The sequence below is a fragment of the Chanos chanos genome, chromosome 8 (assembly GCF_902362185.1).
Source record: "Chanos chanos chromosome 8, fChaCha1.1, whole genome shotgun sequence".
Lineage (NCBI taxonomy): Eukaryota > Metazoa > Chordata > Actinopteri > Gonorynchiformes > Chanidae > Chanos > Chanos chanos.
The window spans coordinates 42793948-42809604 of NC_044502.1; the positions used below are offsets into that span (position 1 = coordinate 42793948).

Here is a 15657-nt window from a genome sequence, read left to right on the forward strand (position 1 = left end):
GAATTGCAAGTCTGAACCTGCTAGGAATGTGGATCAGATCATTTCTAGCTGGCATGCTTTTTCATTTATAAAAATATAGATGTATGAGCATAAATACACCTGTTACACAAGTGTGACTTGTCATTTGATCAGCAAGGTGTAGATGCGGCGCACACATTACATCGTGATTCTGCTCTGGGTGCCCCCAGTGATCTCGTGAGAAAGGACGTGTGCTTTTTTTTGACATCAATGTCAGGACAGCTGCTCTCTGGACTGTTAGAAGCCTGCATTGTCGTTGGAGCTTCGAATGATAAACTCAGAGAAGTCTATGAGGTAGGAAAAAAACGTCTCTGATCTCATCCTTGTCTGCAAAATCTTTTCTCTTCCATCTCTCCCCTCCTTTACTGCCGCTGTGCAATGTTTTACACTTCATCCCTGTGGAATGAGACTGGAATGAGGCCATGTGACATGGAGTAACTAACTGTAATTACAGCAACTGTTATACGTACATATTCAAATTTGTCCAGTCCTCAGTGACACCGTTATCTTCTTAGAAAAGCAAGAGCTCCATCCGAAGCTTAAAACACGTTTTTTGGCATATTGTTTTTGTAATTCTGATGTCCAGAATCTCAAAATGTGTTTTTTTTTTTTCATAGGCACAGCAGGAGGGGAGGGGTGTTCGGCACCTTGTGCTGGAACCAGAGGTCTTGCAGGTCCATGCACCAACACATGTCCCCAAAACTAATGAGAACTATGAAGAGTTTTGTCATCAGCGGAGACGCTCCTTCCTTAGGATACCTGAAAAGCAGGTGGTGACCCCATGTGATGTCCAGAAAGAGGAAGGAGTCACTGAGGATGTCAGTGTTCCCAAAGATATTGACCTTGTCGCTCTACCACATCTGTGCTTCCCTGGTAGGACTCTTTTTTTTTTTTTTTTTTTTTTTTTACAATTCTTATGTCTTTTAATGTCGTATAATGTCTTATAATGTCTCATATATTATTTTATAATCAGCAAATCACCTGTTGAATTACAGGAAACTGTTTGTTAAACCTTCCTGTGTGCTGTTGGGCTTTAATGTGCATCTTTAGCACACAGCACATATCTAACAATGGAACCTAATGAGCTAGTGCCTCCCACTCGATTCATATGACAGCTGGTCACCAGATCCTTGTTTTGCACCTGTTCAGACACGCTTGAGTCACCTTAAAATGGTTGTCATAGGCCTTACTTGGTCCTGGGCTTGATCAGGGATGTTCATCAGAAATATGGTTCAAATGATAAACTACAAACAATGGAACCTGCAGTATATAGTCTGACAAATGACACGTCATAAAATCATGTTTTAAATGACCTTTGTTTGTGACAAATGTGCCGTCTTTTAAACCAGGAGGGCTTGAGGTGTCCTGCGAGCAGAGAGATGATCGTTTCCACTTCTTGGTATTCACCGACGTCTGTGGTGACCAAACGCATGGCGTGGTGCTTCAGCATTATAGACCAATCCAGGTGGGAATCTTCATTTCTTAAAGTAATTTCTGCTGTTTTTTCTTTGTTAATCAATGAATAATCATAAATCTCAACTTAAAATTCTTGCATAAATGCCATGGAAATTCGTAGAAGCCTTTTTTTTTTCCATTCCCTATTGAACTCATAGCCACAGTCTTTGTGTTTTCTTGATTTGTAATGTTTGTCTGACCACTATATGCAAGGGAAGTTAGTAAGGAAAATGTATGTATTTATCTGTGAATGTGTTCCAGGAGAGGTCAACGCAACAGAATGGCCACTGGTCTGACTTCAGGCCTCGTCGACTTTACACTGCCTATGGGATCTGCGTGGTATCTAAGCACCCGTATTATAATGCCCTTAGGGACTGTCTCTCCTGGTAAGACCTGGCCTGTTTTCTCCTGTCTCTAGGTATTCTGCTAACCCTGTTTCCTTGAAGGTTTCGAATATACAAAATATCCTTGACTCTTGACTTTTTGTTTCCTCGAAGCCTCCTGGATCAGCTCAAAACCTGCAAAAAAATGAGAGACTTTAAGGAGCTGGTGAGGGATTTTTCAGACAAACTGGCCCTGGTTCCCATACCGCCCCCTGGGGAGCTTCATGTGGTATGCTAATAATTTAGACACTTCTGCTCAGAGCTGAAAATAAGTTGTTTTATGCGGAACTGCTTATTCTTATACTGTTTTGTTTTTGTTTTTGTTTTTTTTTTCACCACAGATGTTTAATCTCCAGTCTCTGATGATTGTGCTGCCGCCCAGAGAGGACAAAGATCAGCCAGTGGTTGATCTAGACCTACATCTTCCATTCCTCTGCTTTAAACCTAGAGAACTGTTACAGGCAAGGGATACAGTACAATACATTCCAGATATACAGATATATTACCAATAATAATAATAATAATAATAATAATAATAATAATATGTGTACATACTAACTTTTACAAGTCTGAGGTGACCTTACGATATATAAATCATTTTTGGTGAGGAGGTGTTTGACAGACAATGGGTGTACTGTATGTTAAAGCACAATTTTGGACATACTGAGGTCTTTTGTGGCTTTGGCAGTGGTACCATGGAAAAAAATAGTGCAAAAATTGAGGTGAGAGCCAATGAAGGCTTGAACCAATGTTGCAATATCTTTCACACTGAGGGATGATAGAGAGGTGATTTTTTCCCCTAAGAGCACTACGGTAAGGTTCAAAGCTCAGTAAGGGTTCAGAAAATGACCCTATAATTATGGATGTTTTTGAGGGTTCGAATGCGAGGAAGGTGGCAGAAGTGTGGTGGATTTGGTGCTAATGTTGATCCATGCGTCATCATTATAACAGGGAAATCTGAGGCCAAGGCATGAACCCATTTTTCAGATTGTTAATATGTAAATGAAGCAGGGAAGGGGACCAAGAACTGAATCCTGCTGAACAACCTGCTGTAACTGGAGCAGAGGAAAAGTTGTATTTGCCTGGGAAGATAACATATAGACAGAGTGTTGGAGGAATTTGTTTATAGTGCCAAAAGGGATTTTGAGGTTTCAAGCACCTCTGCCGATGATGGAGCATAAATAAGAGGAACAGACAGTGTTGAGGACATACCAGTATGTGAGAAGATGATCGCGTAAGTTTGAAAGTGAACTGTAAGGCTAGATTCTTACATAAACACTCAAAGCATCGGCCATCAGCTTTCATAACTTCAACTTCAGGGGTAAACCAGGGAAAAGAATGGACAGGACCAGTCTTCTTTTAAGGGGAGAAAAGTCAGCAAAGGATTTTGAGATGTATAGGGAGAATAGGGAGAGTATCCCGTTGGCTTAGATGAGTGTTTGGCTGTACACTAAGAGGGAGGCACAGACAGAGAGAGAGAGAGAGAGAGAAAGAGAGAGAGAGAGGGAATCTGATCTTGTTCTTTAGGAACAGATAAGGTTTCCTGTTGGGGCTGTGATAAAGAAAGTTCAGGCTGTAAGAAATAATTGTAACATTTGACCAGAAATGGTTCAGAATAAGAGAACTGTTGAACCTGACAGCCTTATTGTCATAGTTACAAAGAAAGCTTCACACCTCTGGCACCACATTACAGTTGGAGCTAATAGCAACTGATTAAGGCAGGCAACAGCCATCAGTTGTAGAATATAACCAGGAGTGGGCAATCGGCAACCGCCACAAACAAAGGGTCCTTTAGCATCAACACCAAGATTTGCATAGGGAGCATAGGTTAAAGCTGCAACATTGTAAACCTATTGTCTGTTGCCATTTGTTTCATGGTATAAAGGGCCGATCACGGTAACAGTTCTCTGAGTTGAAGCTTCTTAGATAGAAATGCTGCTGGATTCCATCTCCACCCAGTAAAGCTTCTCGCCAAGCACGCTTTTGGTCCGGTTCGTTTACTTTTAAAATCGTAAGAAAATCCAACAAGGCTGATTCCAAGGAGTCTACCGTCAGAGATTCCTAAGTCTGATCCACCCAGGGAAATGGTCAGTGCCATTGGAGCAGATCAGGTGTCGTGTATGTCGTGTATGTAAACGGACGTGGGGACACTGAGCCACAACTTTGGCAATGAAAAAGAGAAGGAAAACATTATTTTGTCATCTTATTTGTCAGGGGTGAAATTGAATTTTTCTTTTTTTCCATCCTATTCTGAGAGAAAACTGAAGGATGAACTGACTTGACATTTTATAGTCACAGAGTTAGGTAAATTATAAACATTCAGTTTTATACAGTGATTTTGATTTTTAAAGTAAAAGGTCAAATATACAAACCTCAAAGGTTTTGCCAAATATCGGGCTATTTCAAACTACTTGGTTTGTAATATACAAGGGCGCAAGAGCTACAGAAGCAAAGAAGAAACTTTTTTTCCCACGCTTTTGCACGTATTAATAATAGCAAGATGAATTTGTCATTTTGAAAAAAAATCCTGTAGCCATTGTATCTCCAGCCAGCTATGTTTGCTCTTCAAGACTGAAGATTTCAAATAGACGTTTAAACTTGCATAAAAAAAATTCTTTCCATGTTTTCAGATAATCACAGGTATTCTGACCGAGCAGAGGCTGGTGCTCTTCTCCTCAGACTGGGCTCGACTCACGCTGGTCGCCCAGTGTTTTATGCTCTACATTCGTCCACTATGCTGGCAGCTCCCATTTGTGCCCATCCTCTCACACCAGATGCTTGACTTTGTCATGGCACCCACCGGTTTCCTAATGGGTTGTCACCTCAACCATTATAAGGAAGTTGCTACGGTAACAGACATTTAACATTCTGACAGCTGATGATATAAATCTTGCTTGGGATGACTAAGCGAGTTTGATTGTTTTGTGTATTAAACTGATCATGTTTCAGTTATTTCAGGTATGGCAGTGTGCAGAGGAAGTTAAAATAAGGATGTTACAACCAGTCAAGGCACTAACTGTTTCTAAGCTGACCTTTAGAATATAGCTGTTGTTTCGATTAAAATAGCTGGTGACTTCCATGACCTCCTAAAATTATGTTTTTTACAGGAAACAGATGACTCGGTCTTGATAAACATAGACGATGGGACCGTATCTAGTTCGCAGTCGGAGTGTGTAGACTTGCCAAATGTTCCGGTAGATGCATCACAGTGTTTTGAGACAAGGTGGATAATGGTTTTTCTAAAATCAAATTTACCAGAAAAACAAAAGAAGTTCCTGCACCTTTACTTCGCATTTTCTACAGCTGTGTTGCCTATTTGCAATATGTACTAACCCCTACTGAAATAGCTGACTGGTCATTTTAATTAGATAGCTACCTTATTCTTATAATCTAGGCTACCACTATGACCTTTCAAAGAGCAAAGTTGCAATTTTATGCCCACAATTTGAATTTGCACATGCATTTATGTGTTCTTAACATTTTGTGGTTGTGCAGGTGGGCAGGGCTTCAGTTACACTATGATCTTGACCTCATCCATCATGGGACCTGCACTAATATCAATGACCTGAGAATGCACAGACAGCAATGGCAGCAAAGTCTGAATGGGGAAATCCAGAAGATGATGTTGGAGTTAATGGTTAACATTTTCAGGTGTGCTGTTTTCCTCTGAACTGTTCTTAAGTGAGCCTATAAAGTGTTGCAAGTGGTTTTAAAATCTTTAAAGCATTATGTTTCGACGGCACTCAAGAACAGTCTAGGGTTCGTGTGTGGGCTTGTGATTTACCGTAAGCACAATGACGTCTCTAAGGGTCTGAAAGTAGGAAAAAGAAAACCTGTCATTATACCTGAAAATATACCGTTTTTTCTTAGCGTCATTCTCTAAGTGTCTTTGTTTTCATTTTGTTAAAAAAAAAAAAAAAAAAAAAAGTAAAATTGTGTCCTCTTCTTCAGAGATGTAACTGATCACCTCAATTATGAACACCGGGTGTTTAATACTGACGAATTCCTGAAGGCCAGGTATCCAAAGGACCGTCCATTTTATAAAAAGGTAACCGTCAGTTTCATAAGACATCTGGTTTCCAGTCAGCCATAACATCGCTTCACCACTGCTGGGCTTTTCTGTATGTTAGGTTTTAGAGACCCAAATTTTCCAGCCCTTCCTGAGGGACCTCCTGGACAGAAAGCAGGATGCATTCGCTCGCATGGAAGTACACACCCGCTCAGATATCCAGAGGTAAGTATACCGGATTTCACCTCTCTGGCAAGAGAACCTCATTTAATTTTATCAATACTTGTTGTCTGAGAGTACTGTAAAATATACTGCTATACTTCAAGGATGTCACACTCAAAGTTTAATTGTTAAAGTAAATCAAGTCAAATCAGCCAACTGAAATCGACTACTGGAGGCTGCTGTGGTAGGAACTGTACAGGAATTATTCCTTGTATTTCTTAACACAGAAAATATTAGACATTTCACTGGTGTCTCTCACAGGATGAAATCAATGACTGACGGTCCCCGAAGACCCACGGTAATGGAACTGGTCAGCAAGTACTGCAACTCTGAGAACCGTTCGCAAAAGACGCGTCAGAAGAGTCTGCCTAACTTGGGAGAGGAACGAAACAGCGTGGTTTTAAGTCAACTCCCTCTAAAAAAAGGCGTCTCTGACACCCGTAAGATTGTGGCATTTAAAAAAAAAAAAAATGCAATGTATTTTTATACAAGAAATCTGTTGTGTCAGATTCTTGTACTTTAATTCAAACAAGAAATCTCTCTCTTTCAGTTTTTAGCAGCTCTGGGCCTCTGTAACGTACCATGTAATTTGTAATTGTCCTAAACTACAATCACGATATTGGTTTTAATACTACAGTTATTGATAGTACTAACATCTTTCTTGTTCTCTGGCACGTTTCTTTGATAGTTTTGAAGGTCCAGCCAAAACCTGCCTTGATGTTCAAGCTCCCAGAGTTTCCCTCTTCTTTTGCTTACCACTGTGTACAACAATATTACAAGGACGTTGTGAATCTTCTGGAGAGATCCATAGTTTGTGTGCCTCAAGACAACTCGACCCTGCTAGCCAGATATTACTACTTGCGTTGCTTCATGAACGCTTTTTGCGGGAAGCGTTTGGAGGCCCTCCGAGACATTAATAACTTGTACAAGACCGATATTGATATACTGCCTGGCGAGCTTGTGAAGAGGCTGGTGCACTCGTTAACGAAAGAGGAGCGGACGCAGGCCGAACAATGCCCTGAGTTGAAACACCTCGTCGGCAAGGTCAAGAGAGAAGAGGAACAGAAACCAGCCGAGTCTGACAAACACGTGAAAAAGTTCTCGCTGCCCAAGAGCAGCATGTCGTTGGAGGACTTTGTGAAGGTCATTCAGGAGTCAGGCATTGTGAAGCAAGTGCCTACTATCCGTCAACTCTTTAACGCCCTTACCCTGGGTATGTTTGATCCGACGTGTACTCAGTATTTGTTTTATAGTGACTTTAAAAAAAAACAAAAAAAACAATACCTTTTTCTCTATGAGAGAACACAGGCGGCATGAGATGCGATCACGCTTACTTTCGTAGCGTACTTGATTTTCAGAAACTGTAACTGGCCTCTATGCCATGGTTTAAAAACAAAACAAAACAAAACAAAAGAAAACAAATCCACAGAGCTATTGCTTTGTGCCAAATGTACTTTTGCTTGTCCCGCTTGCTTTTTTTAGATCCTTACATACAGTTGCTGCGTTACATATTGTGGAATAACTTGTGAAAACTGATAGTCTGCGTTTTCTTTTTCTTTTTTTTTTTTTTGTACGTTTTTATTATTTCTGAGCAGGCTCTTCCAAAGAGCCTCTAATGAGTGATTTGGATGGAACCAGAAGAAAGTCTCCTAATTCAGTATTTTACACTGACGTTGATCTGTATGGTAAGCAGAGGAAACTGTGTAAATGTAAGAGGAACACAGGCCTAGGCATGAGGAGCTATGGCGGCTTTGGCATGCACTGTATTGTTGCACTCTTAATGTATCTTACGTTGTGCTGCAGCAGGTAACGCTTTTGGAATGCTGTTTTTGTTGTCTTTACCAGATGAAACAGTTTATCTGTCAAGATACTGCCGTGATAAAATTCTTTAAGTGAGCTATGTTGGTTTCAGTCATGTCCGTCGTAACTGTTGTAGTTTAGAGGCCTAGCGTGTCCCTCAGAGGTAACTAATGCTGTGGAATGCGTCTGTGTGTTTTGTTTGTTTGTTTGTTTGTTTTTTTCAGTACATGCATTGCTTCATAGCAGTTTTTTTTTTGAAGTGCTGAACATGACTGAGGCTTTGTTCAGATGAATAGATTACTCTAGAGACTGTACAACACGCACTAACGCCAGGCCGAAAACTAAACCATTACTTTCCACACCTTGTTTCTCCTTTTTGTTCAATGTCTGTCAGAATTAATCTCTTTCTTCACCCCTATTTTTTTTTTTTTTGATCTCTTCTCTATCTAAAGGCCAATCGCAGAAACAAATAAACCCGGAGCTGTTTCGCATCTTCTACACGGTGTGGAAGGAGACGGAAGCGGAGGCTGAACAGATGGAACTGCCGGAGGGGGTAGCGGAACACCTGGACAGCAGCGAATGCGTGTACAAGCTGTCCAGCTCTGTCAGAACTAGCCTCGGAGTCGGAAAAATCGCCATGTCGCAGAAAAGGCTCTTCTTGCTTACCGTCGGACGACAGGGGTTTGTCGAAATCGCCAAGTTCAGAGATATTGAGGTGTGTAGATTTGTAATGAAAATAAGTTTGCTGATTTAACCGATCTGGGTGATGCTGAACGGGCTCACAGGTTCTCGAGTTTCCTAAGTGTCAGAGTTAACCAAATGTGTGGTCTTGGATTTAGTTAGGATAACTCAGAGTTTGACCCCAGTTACAGAATGTCAGTGCAAATCAACACTGTTTCATTTTTTGGTTTAAATCAATTAAAGCGAATTCGTGTTCGTCCCCACTTTGGATAACCTAATAACTCATGAACTTATGAAAGGCCTCCTTTTCACATGGTCGCCACCTCAATCAAAGCGCATGCTGGCACATGCCTCTTCGAGTCCACGTGAAGTGTGCCAGTGTATCTTTACATGCTATAGACTGTGTAGCAGCAACCACAAAAGTCACATGATTGGAGAGAAGCACTATCCATTCATGATACTTGCAACTACATCATTAGTAACAGAGAGAGCCACCCAGATTGGCAGGGTTACCTGGGAACCTACAGCTGAACCTTCTGTTGCCTTTGAAATGTGGTGCAACCGGGAAACTCAATGTGGAGACTTCACCTCACTTTATAATCTGCCGTTCAGATATAGATGCAAAACACTTAAAACTACAAAACTGCCCTGAGCTTACTGTACGATGTCGTGCGAGTGAGCGTCCTTCGCTCTGTGTATTTTTCCTAACCCTTCAGACTTTTCTTTTCTCGACAGCACGTCGAAGTTGTTTCCTCCCTGAGGAGATCCCTGAGGTCCATGAAATCTCTGAGAATTAAGACATGCATGAAGAAGGACACCTTTGAGGCCAACCTGAAATCAGAATGTGACCTCTGGAACCTCATCGTTAGAGAGATGTGGGCGGGAAGGACGATGGCAGACGAGCACAAGGTACCTCGGCCTTTCTGCTCTTTTTTTGAATACGGCGTTTGTGAAGAAAGCTTAAAGAGGGCAATGGGTAGTCTTCTACAGTTATGGGTAGTTCTGCAGTTATTTCAATTTAATATTACAGAATAACATTGTGTTTTAAAGATTTTAAAAAACCTAGTGCTTCCTATAGTTTTTGCGATATTTCATTTGCTCTGCGTGGGTGTAAAAACAATGACAAAAGCAAAGATCAGGTCATTTTGACTGATCCCTGATTGAATCTGTGGCAATAGAAAGAAAACAACATGGCTCCGTTAATGCACTTTTTATGTTGTTAACTTATGGACCAACCCATGTGTTCCATTATGAAGCCACGATAATAACCCATGTTATGATATTGAATGTAATTTTGCATAAAAAAAAAGACTGTCTGTTTGCATAAAAAAAGACTGTTTGCTGCAGAGGTTTAAGAGACACGATGAAACAAAGAGAGAGACTTGCAGAGCAGTCAGAAAACGTAGCCAAACGATCATCTTCAGGAAGCAGAGCTGTTAAATAACATTCAACAGGAAACCAGAATATGCGGCAAGCGTAATCAGTCATCTCCAGTCTGTTACTTGTTGTGCTCTGAAAAAACAAAAAAACAGAGCTCAGTGTAAGAACGGTTTAATAAGAAAACACACAAGAGGAGCCTTGATTTGGTTGAGAAAAAAACCCAAAAAAACAGTCAAGAGTATTGAAGAAAATTGAGATGACCATCAGATCACCATTGCATACGGTCCATGAGAAAATGATTTAACAGGAAGCTCTTGTCTCGTTGGCCGTCTGTGAAGCCACACGCGAATTGACACATCCTGCGTCTCTTCCTTTGGCCTCTCAGATGCATGTGCGGTTGTAGATTAAAAAGGTCAAATGATATCTCTAATGGCCCATGGCCCCTGTGGTAAACACTGAAAACTCGCAAAAGCGTTTACTGCTGACTTTTTAAGCCATATTTAGACTTATAACCGTCTATAATCGACTTGAATGCGATAACGAGATTGTGCTGTGCTTCCTCAGTTGTACTGAATGCGTGTTTTCCTTTGGTAGGATCCTCAGTATGTGCAGCAAGCACTGACTAACGTTCTGCTTATGGATGCTGTGGTTGGCTGCCTTCCGTCACAGAAAGCCATTTACGCTGCTTCCAAACTTTCCTCCCTTGACAAGATAAGACAAGGTAGAGTGAAGGACATTGGTCTTGTGAGGTGTAAACGATGTAAAATCTTGTGGGAAATCAAAACTGTTTTCATTTAACCCTCCCCACCCACGTATGCTTTGTCAGACTGAAGAGAACATAAAAGCTATCCGTAATGATTCTGTTTGCAAGTTTCTCCTGTAATTTCATAACTCGAGTGTTACTGCTTTCAGGGCGAGAGGGGTTTGGTATGTGGGCAGGTTTTAATTTGACTTTGACTTTGACTTTGAGGTAGAGCCTGGAAATGGACAAACACTTAGTCCAGTTTAAAGCTTTAATAAGTCAGTGAATTAATCAGTTACAAAAAAAAAATGAATTCATTAATCAATTAATTTTAAAAAAGAACTTGCACCCATATACTGGTTCTCTTGGGCTGATTTTGGGACTGCGTTTGTGAAGGAGAGTGCTCTGAGGTTCCACAGAACAAACAGTATAATCTTTGTTTGGTTTGTGTTGTGTATTTTATATCCTGTTTTTGTTCTGTCTTTAATAACCAGCACCTGTGATGGTTCCTACAACCACAACGGAGACCTTGCAACATAAGATAAGCCCGTCTCTTGACCTTCCCGCTCCTGAGGCTGTCAACGCCCTTCTCTATATTCCAGGTTAGAAAGCTACGCTAATGCTAAGGTCGTCGTTGAGCAAGGCTAACGTTACGCTTACTTGCGTGTTTTCTCGTGCTCTGAAGCGTTCCTTTTGATCACGTGGATTTGCATAAGTGGCCATTGTGCAAACGACATGAATCAACCGTGACCATTTAAATCAGAGAACATAACACGCCAAATACTTATTGACAGAGAGAGAGAGAGAGAGAGAGACGCCATGGAGATAAGAACGTAATGGGCATAGGCTAGTTATTCCGCTATTCTCTGGGGAATTTTCCAAAATGGGCTATGTGCACGTGTTTTGAGCTGACACATGATTGTATCATACTGAATTCTGCTGAGCTGACCAATTGGCATAATCATGCAACTGACCAGTTTCTCCCCATTACTGTTCCCATTTGATTCTTGACCGGCACTGAACGCATTTAAGCATTACATTACTTTGCAAGCATAAACTTGATATAATTTTGAGTTTGAATACCTGATCAATGTAGTATTTAATGCCTCTTCCTCCACCTGCAGGACAGCTGACAGTCTCGGACTCCGATCCAGATGACATTCCAAAGCTGTTCTGTGCGCTCAGTCAGGGAAAGTTGGTTGTGTTTGATGCAGCCACCTGGTCCATTGAGCAGCAGTGCATTCAATTAGGAACTGCCCAGTTGGTAAGACCAGATCAACACCAGCTTCATCAAGGGCATGAACCTGACAAACTTCACGTCTGAAAGCTTGAAAATGAATCAATCTCTCTCTTAATCTATCTCTTTCTGGATATGTTGATCTTGCAGTATTTTTATTTTTATTTTATTTTATTTTTATTATTTGACTGCATAATGTGGAACTATTTCTTTGTTGGAACTATGAATGTAATGAAGTATTTTGCTTGTATGAAGTTTTCACTTTGACATCCGAGGATTCCCAAGGAATAATCCTCCAAGACTGACTCTTTGATTTATTAAGAATTTGTCTAAAAATAAGTTAAACTGAATTAGAGATGTCAGTCTAAAATGTTTACAGCCTCTCAGCTTGGCCAAAAAAAAAAGTGTCCTATGTCGCCACCTAGTGGTTGACATTTTCAGTGCCATGATTATACCTGTTGGAGAGCTGTAGACTCCTCTCCCTTTCATCTGTCATTACTGTTAGTACTCCCTTGAGATGCCCTGACGTCAATTTGTCATGTTAAGATGCTAATCTGCTAATCTGCTAATCTGATAGTGTCTGAATTGGAGATTTGCATTTGAGAACAGGCCTTAATGCAGCAATATTGAATCTCTTAATCCATTACAACAGACTGAGTATGACACTGCATATTTTCTTTCCATCTTACTAATGATGAAAATAACTGTATTGAGACATTTAAAAAAAACAAAAAACAAAAACAATAGATATAAGCTAGATATAATAGATATAAAAGATATAAACAATATCACACGATTGCACATTTTTGTTCTCAGAACTGCATGCTGGGATTGAACAGGGAGCAGGTGTGGATTGGCTCTGAGGATTCTGTCATTTACATAATCAATGCTCGCACCCTGTCCTATAACAAGCAGCTGACTGAACATCGTAGTGATGTTATGGATTTCGCTCTGGAGGACAGGAAAAGCGTATTCAGGTGAATGTTCACTTATGCAGCCACATTGCCTTGTGCTGAACTCATTTTTGCTCTGCCTGGCTGATAACATTGCCCATTGTTTTAAGAGAGGAGGGAATTAACTTCTTAGGTAATACGTGTGCTTCTTTATACCATATATACCCTGAAATTACAAACAGTCAAAGTGGAGGGGTGTACAGTGTAGGCCCTCAAATTGAATTCATCTTGTCGGATTTTGTTTCTAGTAACCAGTACGGGTCACTGATTTGCTTAGGTGTGAAAACAATTCACAGGTTGAATTCAGACTCTAATCATTTTGTGTGAATTGAGAAAGCAGCAGGACTCCAGTCTATGAGGGCCAGTTTTTAACACTTCCAGTATCAGCAATGTCCTAATTGTTTTCCTATGGTGGTACTTGGTTACCATATTTTCTGAGTAGGCTATTAACATAGTGTTATTTCTTTTTTTCCTTTGTCAGTCAACAGACTGACTTTGCAGTTACAAAAATGTCCTTGCACTGAATGCAGAGGAACATTGGATGCACTAAAGGGCTGTTGTCCTACCTATTCATAGCCAGCAGATGGCAGCAACAATACAATATGCCCCCTTCTTTATTTACCAATGCAGCTGCAAGCTTTGCGTCACACAGTGTATCTGATACACAGTGTACCGGGTAATGAAATCATATTTCTCTCCTTGTTTTGTTCTTCCAGTCAAGCGCAGGTGTATTCCTGCAGTGTAGATGGCACAGTCATCGTGTGGGATGTCCCCACTCTCAAAATGAAGAGACAATTTCATGTGACCTGTGACAGACTCAGTTCCATTCAGATTTACAATGGATCATTATGGTGTGGTATGGAACTTTCTTACCAGGTTCTATTGTTTATCTGGTTAACCATAATTGGTCGGACTCAAGCGACATCCTTGGGATCTCGTGTCAGAAATATTAGTCCTTCAGAAACAAGGCCTGTGAACAAATGCTATACTGTCAGTACTAATTTGATAACACTGATTCAAATCCTGTTTCCTGGTCTCTGACTGGATAATGTAAGTTATGTATTTTAGTGCCAGTGAGTTTGCCCATGACCTTGGGTAGTCCAGTTTCTGCCTTATTATCAGTATTCACTGAATGACATACACATTCATAGACTTACCATAATGACAATAATAGTAATTATTTATTAATTATAATTGTAATCACTGTAATAATCATTCATCACTCTTTGATTACACACACAAAAGGCACGCTTTCCTGAGACCTGAGCTAAAATGAAACCCAGTGGAGAATTTGAGGCAATAAAGATGATAGTGAAATGGTATCTGTGCTTCTAAAGGACCGGTTGTTTTGAGTCTTGTCGTCTGTGTGATTAATGGTTGTTTTGAGTCTTGTCCTCTGTTTGATTAATGACTAGGTGCCAGAGATTGCATCACGGAGCTGAAGAAAACTGGACTGCAGTATCGTAAAATCTGCTTACCGCAAGACCCAAAGAAAATGGAAACTTATTTCAGCAGCTTTGTCCGGATTCCGGAGGTTTGTGTTAATTTTTTGGCTCTGATTTATTCTGTAATGAATGACTTTGTTTTAACTCCCTGCATCCTTCTTCTGTCCTCTTCCACTTTGAGAGGGTCACATCAATGCTCAACCCTGATTGGTCGTTGACCAGTACCAAAGAAAGACTTCTTCACAGTACCATTTTTGTCCCTAGGGCCTGAACTTGAAAAAGAAATAAATAATCATAATCAATGCCATCATAATTGTGTTTCAGACACTTTTGAAAGGATTTCAAACAATCAAGTGCTTTTAATTTTAATTAGTTAATTAATTAATTTATTAATTAATTAGTTAAATGAGTTAATTTTTAATTAGTTCACAAACTCTTTTTTTCACCTCTGTGATCACTGTAAAGACAGATGTTTACCATCTTTGTGTTTATGAATGAAACCGTGCAGCCGGCTTTGGCCAGATCATTCCAGTGGGAACTGTGAGGTTGAGATGGCGTGTCTTTGTGCTGTGTGTTTTTTCAGAGCGGCCAGATCTGGACATGCTATGCAGATTCATCTGTTCTGTACGTGTGGAATGATAAAGATTTCACCAAACCTCAGAACAAGGTCAAACTCCCACACAGCTATGGAATCACATGCATGATCAGAGTCAAGAATCAGGTATGCTGCTATTGCTCTCTCCATGAACTTGTTTTAATAAATCATATTTATCGCTAACTTGTATAGAAAGTAATTGAAAAGAAAAAAAAACCCAGCTCATTTATTTTGGCTAAATGACCTGAATAAACACACATTACTGTGTGTGATAAAAGAAAAAAAAAATGTTTCACACTTCAACTCTGTACATTGAGATAAAGTTGAATTGTTTTCCCCCCACTGCACAAGATCACTAAGCCAACATACATTATGTCTATCATCATTTCCGGCCCACTAATGGAAGTCATATTTTCTCAATTTTTAGTCAGATGGATAACTGATATTCGATGAAATGCTTGTCATAACTCAGTTCAGTTAAAACCGTTTCGTATTTATTCCAATCTCTGTATCCATCCACCATCCCCTCTGCAGATCTGGGTGGGATGCCAGAGTCGTATGAAGGGGAAGATTTTTGTGGTGAACATAGAGGAACTCAGCATTGAGAAGGAGCTGCTCGCTCACACTGACAGCGTTCTGTCACTCTGCACTGCCGAGGACCGTTACGTCCTCAGCGGCTCTGGAAGCCAGGACGGCAAGATCGCCATCTGGAAAGTGTAGTGGAGTCAGGACGTAAG

The 15657-nt window shown here is 40.4% G+C and overlaps 1 protein-coding gene across 1 annotated transcript; it reads left to right on the forward strand.

The window, feature by feature from the left end:
* The first annotated feature begins 228 nt into the window (after window positions 1-228).
* On the forward strand, window positions 229-15657 carry dennd3b (DENN/MADD domain containing 3b). The gene is made up of 23 exons (XM_030782393.1): window positions 229-312; window positions 636-891; window positions 1368-1488; window positions 1722-1859; window positions 1971-2085; window positions 2198-2317; window positions 4487-4705; window positions 4964-5079; window positions 5352-5507; window positions 5808-5904; window positions 5987-6090; window positions 6349-6527; window positions 6776-7300; window positions 8340-8602; window positions 9304-9477; window positions 10543-10669; window positions 11185-11292; window positions 11815-11954; window positions 12744-12904; window positions 13597-13736; window positions 14296-14414; window positions 14909-15046; window positions 15455-15657. The coding sequence occupies exons 1-23, from the start codon at window positions 229-231 to the stop codon at window positions 15638-15640; spliced, it is 3786 nt and encodes a 1261-aa protein (XP_030638253.1). The 3' UTR covers window positions 15641-15657.